Genomic DNA, 14,249 nt, shown 5'->3' on the forward strand with positions numbered 1-14,249 from the left:
AGCCTTAGCTTTGTCATTGATTATGTGTAAACGTTCTCCGATGGCTCGGATCGGAGCTAGTATTTGCAGTCGCTGAATCGCCTTGTCCTAGCATCACTATCTGCATGCCTTCATCTTATAGTTGGGGCGGTCGGGTAGCCTAGTGGTTAAAGCGTTCGCTCGTCACGCCGAAGACCCGGGTTCGAATCCCGACATGGGTACAATGTGTGAAGCCCATTTCTGGTGTCCCCCGCCGTGATATTGCTGGAATATTGCTAATAGCGGCGTAAAACCAAACTCACTCACTCACTCATCTTATAGTTGTTAAACCCACCTCTCTCCAACTCTTACAACCTATGAATTAGAAGTTCTTGTGCGTGAAATCAGAAATGATAAAACTCAGGGTTGATTTGTTAGAATCATCAATACAATCTTGAACAAGTGCAAACGGAATGTATGTATCATTAGCTTGACTTCATTTCCAGATTATGGCCTTGTATCATACGATCCTAATGAGCTGCTCCGAGGCCCAGCGTTTGTTACCCAGCCTGAAAGTTTAGTGGTGGTTGGCACGACAATCGCGGCCACTGTTGAATGCACAGCCACCGGAAACCCCCGACCTAAATATAAGTGGTTCACCGGAACAAATTTCGAAACGGAAGTGACCCCCGAACTTAGTAGCAGGTACACATTAACCAATGGGAAGCTTGTTCTGGAAAAGCCAGCCGAAAACGAGGACGCTGATCAATACAGGTGCTCAGTAGAAAATGAGTTCGGCAAGATTCTGGGAAATCCTATCCAGATATCATTTGGAAGTAAGTGTTTTCCTTTCATGATCAGTCAGTCTCGGTACAAGAGCCGTTGGTAGGTGAAAAAGATATCTTGGCATCGCGTTGCTTGTGTTGACGTTGTGCGCAAAAAAGTGTTCTTGTGACATCTTGTTGCTGATATGTATTAGGTTAGGAGACATGCATTTTGTTGATACAAGTTAATATTGTTTGGATCTGTTTCTTTCTTATGCTATAGAATATGCTATATAATGTCACCTGCATCAATTCAGGCTTTTCTTACACATGTCTTAGACGTGATGTGATATAGGTTAAATACAGTTCAAAGAGGCGTTAAACCAAACTCATTCATCACCCATGTTTAATGTTTTGTTCCAAGGTCTTGGGGAGTTCTCCAACGTTCCTGACGCAGCTGTCCGCGCCAAAGCTTATGATGGAGTAGCCATACAGTGCAGTCGGATCCCATACAGGCCAGGTGAGTGGTTCGCATTAGGCCTCGTTAAGAATTTATCTTCAGCAACCAATGCTTGTCGTAAGAGGCGACTAACGAAATCGAGCGGCCAGGTTCGCTTTGTTGAAACATGCCACCCTATCCCAATTCTGAGATCGATGACCATGATGTCAATCAGTGGATTGTCTGATCCAGACTCAATTATTTACAGCCCGCCGCCATGTGGTTTGAATATTGCTGAGTGCGGTGTCAAACAACAAAAACAATTTTTTTTTTTTAAAATAGTGAGACAAACAAAAACTTACAATAGTTTCATACTCTCATCTTCAATACAACCGCAAACAATTAAACCCACATGTATCTTCTAATACCATGGATACTAAGAATCGCAATAAAGCCATACGTATCCACGTGGTCAGGAGCTTTTGTTATTTAAGGTAATGTTCACATAAAGACGCATTAAATGATATCAGTCATAATACTTCGCTTTTTATTTCTAAATTTGAGTGTTAACATGAAATATTTCAATTCAGAAATCAAATTCTTAATTGATATTTTCACATTTGAGTACATGGCAAAGTAACTTTACCGTTATTAAAAACATGATAACAATTTCTAGATCTAATTTCTCTTAGTAATTCTTTCCTATCAGGTCCTGGCAGTTTATCACAATACAAGTCTTGGTCTTGGTCAACATGGATAGGACATATGACAACCTACTGCACTTTGCAAAGATCTTTTAATCTCGTTGTAGAACTATACCTGAACCTCCAAATTATACTTGTCTGTTTGCTCATTACAGTGCCATCGTTATAACTCAGATCGCTAATGGTAATAGTTATGAAGATTTAAAAACAAATCTACTTATAGCTGGACGACTATTTATGTTTGTGAATAAACAGATATATTTGTAAAAAAAGGCTATGGTTATCTCACTCTATAAATAAACAAATATTCACGCTATTTCTTGTGTTTTAGCTGTGAAATACCAATGGTTGAAGGGAGACACGAGATCGTTCGTCAGACCGCAAATGCAGCCGTACATTTTCATCTCAGCCAATGGGAAGTTGTATTTCTCAGAGGTGACAAGAATTGATGAAGGAGAATACCGGTGTATTGCTATCTTGACGGGGCGGAACAGGCATACCATAGGCACCTCGCAACCGCCTACCAGAACCAGTTTGCCCATCCCACTTCTTGTACATGACCAAGGTGAGTCACACTCCTTGTCATACCATACAGGTTCAAATACAAACTCATTAACGTCCCATATTTCCTACCATATACGATATCCCTGTCCCTATTATATTTATGAAAAAACCTATTAATTATTTTAAACCAACACAACCTAATTGAGAACAGCAACCCCAGATAATATAAAACGTAGATTTGTTTACATGGTTATTGCCATACATTTTTTTCAGAGGTTCTAAGTGAAATCACTATTTCGAGAAATTAAAATTTCTAAGTTAACATTTAATGCTACATTCTTTGAGAACATTATGGTTTCTTTGGAAAATAATAACAGTGTTACCAAACAGGCAAAGGTCATCTGCACATAACAACAACAATATATCTAGCCATTCTTGACCCACAGAAATACCTCTACCATCAGATTCATGTAACTTAGCTTCAAACTCAACGACAAGAAGGAGGGGACACATTAAAAGAAATAATAACACACCCTGTTTTACAACACTAAGAGTGTCAAAGTATTGATAAGTAGAACTAAGACTTTATAGAGGATTTAACCTTGAAATAATAAGACATTAAAGATGTTACCACTAATGCCTTTCTTTATATGGTATACGAAAGCAATTTTCTATTTAGAAAGTCAATGCTTTTCTCAAATTTACAAAGAAACAATGAAAATTCCCATTCATCTTAGACAGATATTTTTGTACTGTACACTGTAATACGAATATCCAATCTTTTTAACGTCAGATATTAGTTCTCGCTACCACCAAAGAAAGATCTGTAAGTGTCGCATTAGAACGACTTTTCATTCGACACATGAGAGCGTCGCTAACCAGATCGGGAAAGTGACAGTCGGAATGTGTTTTATTATCATACATTCTCGAAAAAGTTAACACGGGGTATTCCGAACGAATGTTACGGGCTGTACGTCTCTCTGTATCGCTTCATGTTCAGTGGGATACAGACTTGAAATGGAAAAGACTTTCCATAGCTCGTGGGAACAACTGCCATACATCGGCCATCTTTTAGACTTTCCAGAACGTTTTTTTCGTCACATTAATATCAATATGTTTCAAAGCGTAGACTGGAATGGAAGTAGCCAGTTTGAAACAAGCGCCGTAAAGCTCTGATTGGCTAATGGCGACCGTTGTGAGTCATTTCATTGGTCGGTCAAAGTTCGCGAAAGGAAGTTCTGACGGGACCCATAATAGGATATCCTCAGATCTTGTTTTGTGGTAGCTAGAGTTAGGATCTGATTTTAATAAGATTGTACGAATATATGGACGATCTGTTTGTCTTAAAGGGCGATAAATCTCCTTTTGAAATGATATAAGCGACGGTCGAAACCGTGATTTGTAGAGATGGAGCGAAGATGAAACGTTACCCTGCAGCACCTTCATTCCAAAACGGTCGTTTACTACTGAAAATCCATAATTAACACGTTTGGTAGTGAATTTTAGATGAGAATGGCACCATTTGTTCTGTCTTCAAGTAAAACACGAGTTGACAGGATGGCGGATTTCAGGAAAAATGCCAGGAAAAACTGCATAGCCACAGCAAGAAAGCAGTGAGGCATTATCAGCCATGTTGTTGTAATGTTATTCCCACGTTAAGCCCTTAACTATTGCAGCTTTTAATCAACCAGCTAGTTTTCATACTACCATGTACTTCAGTGTAATACAATAGGAGGTACGCCCATTTTATATATTACTTTTATAGCAATTTGCAATTGCAACCACATGACACCCACCTTGTTTGATATGTTGTAAATTTATAGTGAGTGAGTGAGTGTGTGAGTGAGTGAGTGAGTTGGGTTTAACGCCGCTTTTAACAGTATTCCAGTTATATCGCGACGTGTCAGCTTAATGTGGGAGGAAAGCCCGAAGTGATGCAGGTCTCAGACGTTTATCACATCGGGGCGAACCGGGATTCGAACCAACAATCATAGGTTTCTGGCGTGTCCACGGGACGCAACTCTGCACAGCGAATCGCGGCGCCTTGGACGACTGGGCCACCCGTGCCCCCCTGTAAATTATACTGACAGAAGCAAATGTATAGATTTTAAAAGATAAGTTGTCTGAGATACCCAGCAGCAATTTCTTTCATATTTGCAAAACTTTCAATCAAATGATATTTTTAAAAATAAAGTTATGTAGAAGTATTCCTTGAGTCCTGATTTCGCTCCAGTACAGTTCATTTTCTGGATATAATATCGCCAACTTCAGATATTTTCAATTGAAAATCAAACATATGATCAACTGAGGGGTATTGTTTAATTTGCTCCTCAGATGTACGTATTCAAGGGTACACAACTACAATGCTTCATCTTATATAATACAAACAATATATTCATAGTAATCTTCAATCTCTGTCATGGTGGTTGTGTTAACAGTGTTGTTATTAACCTTAAATGATTTACATAAAGTTTGCATAAAATGTATGTTCAATTTGTATCATTGTGGAAAAGGAATTATTGACGTCATGGCAACACATAAGTTTCACTTACATTTGCATCTAACCTCCTCAGCGGCCAAAGCTGACTGGGGACCAGAGATCCAGAACGATTTCATCGCTGTGTTTCCCCAACCACCATTGAAGGGCCAAGAAGTCAGACTCGAGTGTTTCGCCTATGGATCGTATGTATCTACACCTTGCTGGTGACATAACCTTTGATTCGAAATATAAGCGTATTAAATCCGATAATGACCCATTATGCGGTTCCTTATCTACACCCAAGTCGGGATTCAGGGTACGACTAGGTTCCCGGTAACTAATGATTGTGGCAAGAGCCAACTAAAATGGATATGGGGTGGGTGGACTGCCTGTGTTATTAGGTTGATAACGTACGTGTCATCATATCCCGACGTCGTCCTTGCTTGTGATTTTTCAGTCACTGGGTTACCTAATCCGGACTTAAACATGGACAGGCTTTCGCAAGACAGAGCTTTAAAAAATTGCTGACTATGGCGTTAAACAGCATTCACTTATTTCCTGTTTCTCTTTTTGAAAAGACCCGTGAAGATCCGGGTTAGAATAGATCTTCAGCAACCCATGCTTGCCGAAAAAAGGCGACTATGCTTGTCGTAAAGGCGACCTACGGGATCGGGTGGTCAGGCTCGCTGACTTAGTTGATGCATGTCATGGTATCCCAATTGCGTGGATCGATGCCGTTGATGTCAATCACTGTATAATCTCGTCCAGACTCGATTATTTACACACCACCGCCATATAGCTGGAATATTGCGGCGTAAAACAACAAACAATCAAAATCTTAATGAAGACACCCTTCAAGATGAGGTTGATACACTGTCTGCCCGGAGAGGTGAAGGTCAATGTTTGACCCCCTGGCCGCGTCATACCAGACGTTAAAAGGATGGTAGGACATGTAGTTGCTACCCTGCCTGGATCTCGGGTTTAGGGGCTAGAACAAGAACTGGTCGGCTCGGAGTCGGTACACTGTGTCTGAGTGGGGTATCCATGTTCAACTGCAGCATGGTATCTCAGTTGGCACAATAAAACCGGCATAAAACCCTGACAAGTACAAGCACCCACACACATACGTCCATGCACGTCGCTATATAAGAAAAGACTGAGCGCGACGTAGAACCCATTTCACCTCACCTCACCTCACCTTACCTCACCTCTTATTGAAGAGATATAAGGAACATTTATGGCTTGAGGGCCTAATGTAGCGGCCATAAAATTTCCGAGTCCCGTGATGGGACTCGAACCACGGACCTTCTGATCCGAGGTCGGACGCCTTGTCCACATGACCAAAGAGGTTAACCCCGTCAGCAAGCTGACAAGGTAAGGATGTCATCTGTGGGATGACTCCACGTCCCGCTACACTAAAACCAATTAAACCGATCAAATTTATTCCCTAACTGCGACGATTCAACCTGCTCGAGATATGATGCGATGTTACTAACCACTTACGCTATCACCATGGAGTCCGTGTTTATACTGTCTTTCTGCCATGGTTAATTCGGTATTAACCAGCAATGTTATCAATTCGATCTTTGAACTGTTCATTCGTTCGAAAAAACAACAACCAAAAGAATTTGTCGATTGATGTGTACTTCAGCTGTATAACATTGGACTACATGTATGTTGCAAAGTTTCTACTTCGCCTTTTCCAGATCAACCACACAGTTTCTGTACCAGTGGGAGAGGTCAGATCGCCCTATACCCCGGTCAGCCAGGGTGCTTGACCACAGTCGTGTGTTGGTGATAGAGGACGCTAAGCTCGAGGACAGTGGCAACTACACCTGCACCGTCAGTCGGGGAACGTCGGCCAGAGACAGCAAGACCTACTACCTTGATATAGCTGGTAAGAATACGCGGATCTAGAGTTGGGGTAGGGTGGTGGCTGGGCTTGGGGTTAGGGATGAAACACATTCAACATTTATGAATTCGGGGATTGTATAGGTGATCCGGTAAACTAAAGATAAACACATTACAACATTATGAACAAAATATATACCCTTGCTTTTCCAAATAGTCGTACTTTAAACATATTAAACATTTATACGCTCGGGCAATTGGTGAGTGATCGGCAACTCTACAACTTACTCCTACGTTTATTGAAAGTAAATTGATAAATCACAAACGGCCGTGATATTTTTCCAATAGCCGTGCGTAAGTTATCTCATACACACTCGTTAGAAATGGGTTTATTTCGACAATAATATACGTAATAGTAGAGAAATACTTGACAAATAGAATTCTACTTCACTTCTTCCCTGTTGGTATGTATCGCATACCAACATGATCACCCACGTCAAGGTTTTCTGGATATAAGAATGTTTTGGGAAAAGAACTGCTTTGTACATTTGTCAGTTATAATACGATAACCTTATTACTGTGGGAGGAAAGTCCGCAGTGATGTAGTCCTGTACTTCTTTGATACATTTCATGAGTACGGACATGGAACTGTTAAACCAAGGGTCATAATCAGGGCGAGTTCCACTGTCAAAGGACCTTTCTGGCTTCAATGGCACAGCAAATTACGACCATGCTTTTTGATTAGGATACCTACATGTAACTGATTTTCCTGTCATTAACCTTTTGATGCAAGAAAATGAATTCATCAACTGTATGTTGGTATAATCGTTAGATATTGTTTTCAGCGAAGCCCTACTTCATCGTTCCCCTCCAAAACCAGCACGTGGATATCAACTCCCAGCTGACCTGGCGCTGTGTGGCTCGCGCTAGTCCCAACCCGACCTACATGTGGTATAAGAACGGGGAGATACTACAGCAGGTGCCAGGGGATACCCTCATCACTGGTTCCACCCTCACCATCTTAAAGCTTCACCCAGAGAAACACAACGGCATGTACCAGTGTTCAGCTAAAAACACTCACGGCGAAACCATGAGTGCCGCTCAACTAAGAGTACTGTGTAAGTTGAGTGTTCAAAGTAGACTTTAGGGTCGGTCTGGTAGCCTAGTGGTTAAAGCGTTCGCGCGTCACGCCGAAGACCTGGGTTCGATTCCCGACATGGGTACAATGTGTGAAGCCCATTTCTGGTGTTCCCGCCGTGATATTGCTGGAATATAGTGCTAAAAGCGGCGTTAAACCATACCCACTCACTCACTCACTCAAAGTAGACTTATTGGAGTTTTTTCTTTAAGTTTTAGTTTCACAAATAGTTTTGATCGAGAAAAGGTCTCGAAGTTCCTTTGCTGAAATGGTAATTCATTCCACAGTTTATTAGAGGATGGAATAAACGAGAATTCACAAATCTTTGTACGTAATGTAATTAATTATCATTATATTATGAGGAGGTCTAAGCTTGTTTGTAATGTTTGAACCGACAGTGTGATGCACAAGGTCGTTAATGCATGATAGTGTTATTTCGTTCTGCAACTTATTGAATATACACGAGTTTTTTCTCATACCCTATAAAGGGAGGGGCTCAGAAGAAGCTCAACATATCATGTTTTAACAGAAGTAGAGCTTGGCAATCCAGTCTTCCTGTTTAAAGTTGAAGGTTGCCTTCTGGCTCCATCTGCTCAGCATTATGGCGTTCAATCAGCTAGGTCCGAAATTGTCGTCATTCGCTCCTCCTAGTCGACACCTAAGACATGCTTGCTATATTCCACTGCCTCACATGGGTACAAATGTTGAAAGATGTCATTTAGTGGACTGAAAATTCCAAAACATACATGGCGTTATTCGTAGGGCGTATTTAGAGTGAAGTCCCTACTCCATCCACCCGTGTATCGCTCTGTTCATGGTAGTTGTGGAGCAGAACTGATTGATCACGACTGACCAACTACTGACCCTTTTTACTGTGCCATCGACAAAACAACCAAGTAATGCATTTATGTTGATCAAAATGAGTTTACGAAAATCTAGTACACCTCTCATCGACGATTATTTACACTTGTGAAATTTAAAATGTTCAATCCTAATAAATGGGATTTTACAATCATTATCAATCCTGAGTAAATAACGTTTTAGTCAGAGATCTAAAGATTATTTCATTTGTTGTAATACTATTATTTGTATCACTCATTTTAAATCTTGCTTCAACTTTGCTAAAGGGTTTAAATACATCACGCTGTTTACACTTTGCAGCCATTGCACCAACGTTCCATAAGCACCCGTTGCCTCGGTACACCAAGGGGGCGGTTCGCGGTAACGTGACCATAATGTGTGAGCCAGAGGGCGCTCCTCAGCCAAAGATCTCGTGGTTTAAAAACGGCGCCGAACTTCCTGAAAATTCAGGTCACTACCGTCTACTTCGTAATGGCAACATTGTGGTCACAGACCTCCAACTATCAGATGAAGGAACATACAGATGTACAGCAACCAATGAAATAGGGGAAGCATCCAGTGCAACAAAACTGACTGTCAGCAGTAAGTGGCACATAACACTACTATGTTGTATATAGATAATGACAATGGGAAAAATCTAGTTCAGCTATAAGTGGCACATAACACTACTTTATTGTATATAGATTATGACAATGGGAAAAATCTAGTTCAGCTGTAAGTGGCACATAACACTACTATATTGTATATAGATTATGACAATGGGGAAAATCTAGTTCAGCTATAAGTGGCACATAACACTACTATGTTGTATATAGATCATGACAATGGGGAAAATCTAGTTCAGCTATAAGTGGCACATAACACTGCTATATTGTATATAGATTATGACAATGGGGAAAATCTAGTTCAGCTATGGGTGGCACATATATAACCTTTTATTCCTCAATTAAGAAGAGTACAGAAAAAGCAGAAAATAATAGATGAACATTTATCAGAACAACATATTATTTTGCATTAAATATGCAGAATGGTAATGCTGATATATTGGGTGTTAGTTGAACACCATTTTAAACATTGGCTTGACATATTTAAGCTATAAGTGGCATAGAATATTACAAAATTGTATATAGATTATAACAATGGGAAAATGGAATATTGGGAAAATGGGAAATAGGATATTAACGTGATAGTTATTGTATGGAATGTAGAATGTTAACATGACAGTAATTGTATGGAATGTAGGATGTAAACATGAAGGTTATTGCATGAAATGTAGGATGTTAACGTGATAGTTATTCTATGGAATGTAGAAAGTTAACGTGACAGTTATTGTATGAAATGAAGAATGTTAACGTGATAGTTATTGTATGGAATGTAGAATGTTAACGTGATAGTTATTGTGTGGAATGTATAATGTTAATGTGATAATCATTGTATGAAATGTTGAATGTTAACGTGATAGTTATTGTATGAAATGTTGAATGTTAACGTGATATTTATTGTGTGGAATGTAGGATGTTAACGTGACAGTTATTGTGTGGAATGTAGAATGTTAACGTGATAGTTATTGTATGAAATGTTGAATGTTAACGTGCTAGTTATTGTATGAAATGTTGAATGTTAACGTGATATTTAATGTGTGGAATGTAGGATGTTAACGTGATAGTTATTGTGTGGAATGTAGAATGTTAACGTGATAGTTATTGTATGAAATGTTGAATGTTAACGTGACAGTTATTGTGTGGAATGTAGAATGTTAACGTGATGGTTATTCTATGGAATGTAGGATGTTAATGTAATAGTTAATGTATGAAATGTTGAATGTTAACGTGATAGTTATTGTATGAAATGAAGGATGTTAACGTGATAGTTGTTGTATGGAATGTAGAATGTTAACGGGATAGTTATTGTGTGGAATGTAGGATGTTAACGTGATTGTTATTGTATGGAAGTGTTGAATGTTAACATGACAGTAATTGTATGGAATGTAGGATGTTAACATGAAGGTTATTGCATGAAATGTAGGATGTTAACGTGATAGTTATTGTATGGAATGTAGAAAGTTAACGTGATAGTTATTGTATGGAATGTAGAATGTTAACATGACAGTTATTGTGTGGAATGTAGGATATTAACATGAAGGTTATTGCATGAAATGTAGGATGTTAACATGACAGTTATTGTATGAAATGTAGGATGTTAACGTGATGGTTATTGTATGGAATGTAGGATATTAACGTGATAGTTATTGTATGGAATGTAGAATGTTAACATGACAGTAATTGTATGGAATGTAGGATGTAAACATGAAGGTTATTGCATGAAATGTAGGATGTTAACGTGATGGTTATTGTATGGAATGTAGGATATTAACGTGATAGTTATTGTATGGAATGTAGAATGTTAACATGACAGTAATTGTATGGAATGTAGGATGTAAACATGAAGGTTATTGCATGAAATGTAGGATGTTAACGTGATAGTTATTCTATGGAATGTAGAAAGTTAATGTGACAGTTATTGTATGAAATGAAGAATGTTAACGTGATAGTTATTGTATGGAATGTAGAATGTTAACATGACAGTTATTGTGTGGAATGTAGGATGTTAACATGAAGGTTATTGCATGAAATGTAGGATGTTAACGTGATAGTTAGTGTATGGAATGTAGAATGTTAACATGATAGTTATTCTATGAAATGTAGGATGTTAACGTGATGGTTATTGTATGAAATGTAGGATGTTAACATGATAGTTATTGTATGTAGTATAGAATGGTAACATGGTAGTTATTGTATGGAATATAGAATGTTAACGTGATAGTTATTGTATGGAATGTAGAATGTTAACGTGATAGTTATTGTATGGAATGTAGGATGTTAACGTGATAGTTATTGTGTGGAATGTAGAATGTTAACGTGATAGTTATTGTATGGAATGTAGAATGTTAACGTGATAGTTATTGTGTGGAATGTAGGATGTTAACGTGATAGTTATTGTGTGGAATGTAGAATGTTAACGTGATAGTTATTGTATGGAATGTAGAATGTTAACGTGATAGTTATTGTGTGGAATGTAGAATGTTAACGTGATAGTTATTGTATGGAATGTAGAATGTTAACATGACAGTTATTGTGTGGAATGTAGGATGTTAACATGAAGGTTATTGCATGAAATGTAGGATGTTAACGTGATAGTTAGTGTATGGAATGTAGAATGTTAACATGATAGTTATTCTATGAAATGTAGGATGTTAACGTGATGGTTATTGTATGAAATGTAGGATGTTAACATGATAGTTATTGTATGTAGTATAGAATGGTAACATGGTAGTTATTGTATGGAATATAGAATGTTAACGTGATAGTTATTGTATGGAATGTAGAATGTTAACGTGATAGTTATTGTATGGAATGTAGGATGTTAACGTGATAGTTATTGTGTGGAATGTAGAATGTTAACGTGATAGTTATTGTATGGAATGTAGAATGTTAACGTGATAGTTATTGTATGGAATGTAGAATGTTAACGTGATAGTTATTGTGTGGAATGTAGGATGTTAACATGAAGGTTATTGCATGAAATGTAGGATGTTAACGTGATAGTTAGTGTATGGAATGTAGAATGTTAACATGATAGTTATTCTATGAAATGTAGGATGTTAACGTGATGGTTATTGTATGAAATGTAGGATGTTAACATGATAGTTATTGTATGTAGTATAGAATGGTAACATGGTAGTTATTGTATGGAATATAGAATGTTAACGTGATAGTTATTGTATGGAATGTAGAATGTTAACGTGATAGTTATTGTATGGAATGTAGGATGTTAACGTGATAGTTATTGTGTGGAATGTAGGATGTTAACGTGATAGTTATTGTGTGGAATGTAGAATGTTAACGTGATAGTTATTGTATGGAATGTAGAATGTTAACGTGATAGTTATTGTGTGGAATGTAGAATGTTAACGTGATAGTTATTGTATGGAATGTAGAATGTTAACATGACAGTTATTGTGTGGAATGTAGGATGTTAACATGAAGGTTATTGCCTGAAATGTAGGATGTTAACGTGATAGTTAGTGTATGGAATGTAGAATGTTAACATGATAGTTATTCTATGAAATGTAGGATGTTAACGTGATGGTTATTGTATGAAATGTAGGATGTTAACATGATAGTTATTGTATGTAGTATAGAATGGTAACATGGTAGTTATTGTATGGAATATAGAATGTTAACGTGATAGTTATTGTATGGAATGTAGAATGTTAACGTGATAGTTATTGTATGGAATGTAGGATGTTAACGTGATAGTTATTGTGTGGAATGTAGAATGTTAACGTGATAGTTATTGTATGGAATGTAGAATGTTAACGTGATAGTTATTGTATGGAATGTAGAATGTTAACGTGATAGTTATTGTGTGGAATGTAGGATGTTAACATGAAGGTTATTGCATGAAATGTAGGATGTTAACGTGATAGTTAGTGTATGGAATGTAGAATGTTAACATGATAGTTATTCTATGAAATGTAGGATGTTAACGTGATGGTTATTGTATGAAATGTAGGATGTTAACATGATAGTTATTGTATGTAGTATAGAATGGTAACATGGTAGTTATTGTATGGAATATAGAATGTTAACGTGATAGTTATTGTATGGAATGTAGAATGTTAACGTGATAGTTATTGTATGGAATGTAGGATGTTAACGTGATAGTTATTGTGTGGAATGTAGAATGTTAACGTGATAGTTATTGTATGGAATGTAGAATGTTAACGTGATAGTTATTGTATGGAATGTAGAATGTTAACATGATAGTTATTGTATGTAGTATAGAATGGTAACATGATAGTTATTGCATGGAATGTAGAATGTTAACATGACAGGTACTGTATGGAATATAGAATGTTAACGTGATAGTTATTGGAAGTAATATAAAATGTTCCCCAGAAAGTAATTGAACATGTCCTTGTGTTCAGGAGAAACAAGAATCAGTACAGCCCCAACTAACACGAAGGTGCTGGTCAACACGACTGCCTTCTTCTACTGCCAAGCGTCGTTTGACCCTCACCTGGACATGGTGTATGTTTGGACATTCAACGGCAGGATGATCGACTTTCATGATCAGACACACTTTATACAGGTGAGATGTGTCCATGTTGGGTTTCCTGTCAGGACAGTTTTGACCTCGGGTACACAGCTCAATCAACAACTCAAGAGCATGTTGTGTTTGCTTGAATCCTTATTGGTGGCATGAGATATACCACAGTGGCCAAGACGCTGAACCACACTTTTATATAACAGTTATATCTCTTATGACGACAGAAACGTCACTGTTAAAGCGTGGTATCTTATCACAATCAGTTAATGAAGTGGTGCAGGAGCAAAGTCAGGTTACAAAGTGTTCTGTTCAACACCTACTTCATAAAAGGTCTGACTAAACAGTTTTGTCCAGGAGAGCCCACTGAACATTCTAGGTACTATGTGATTCGCTATTATAGGGTAGGTAAAACACTAGAGGCAGTCTGGTATCTATTGTA

General features: G+C 37.9%; 1 protein-coding gene across 1 annotated transcript in view; it reads left to right on the forward strand.

Moving 5' to 3' along the window:
* Positions 1–14,249, forward strand: part of LOC124113988 (contactin-like) — a 37,447-nt gene that overhangs the window by 8,683 nt on the left and 14,515 nt on the right. The window contains exons 7-14 of the mRNA XM_046474503.2: positions 465–794; positions 1,147–1,242; positions 2,197–2,430; positions 4,943–5,051; positions 6,555–6,745; positions 7,545–7,817; positions 8,999–9,280; positions 13,689–13,852. Of these exons, the coding sequence (XP_046330459.2) occupies positions 465–794; positions 1,147–1,242; positions 2,197–2,430; positions 4,943–5,051; positions 6,555–6,745; positions 7,545–7,817; positions 8,999–9,280; positions 13,689–13,852 (1,679 nt within the window). The remainder of the gene's footprint in view (positions 1–464; positions 795–1,146; positions 1,243–2,196; positions 2,431–4,942; positions 5,052–6,554; positions 6,746–7,544; positions 7,818–8,998; positions 9,281–13,688; positions 13,853–14,249) is intronic.

Source organism: Haliotis rufescens, unplaced genomic scaffold, assembly GCF_023055435.1.
Source record: "Haliotis rufescens isolate VD_foot unplaced genomic scaffold, xgHalRufe1.0.p SCAF_4, whole genome shotgun sequence".
Lineage (NCBI taxonomy): Eukaryota > Metazoa > Mollusca > Gastropoda > Lepetellida > Haliotidae > Haliotis > Haliotis rufescens.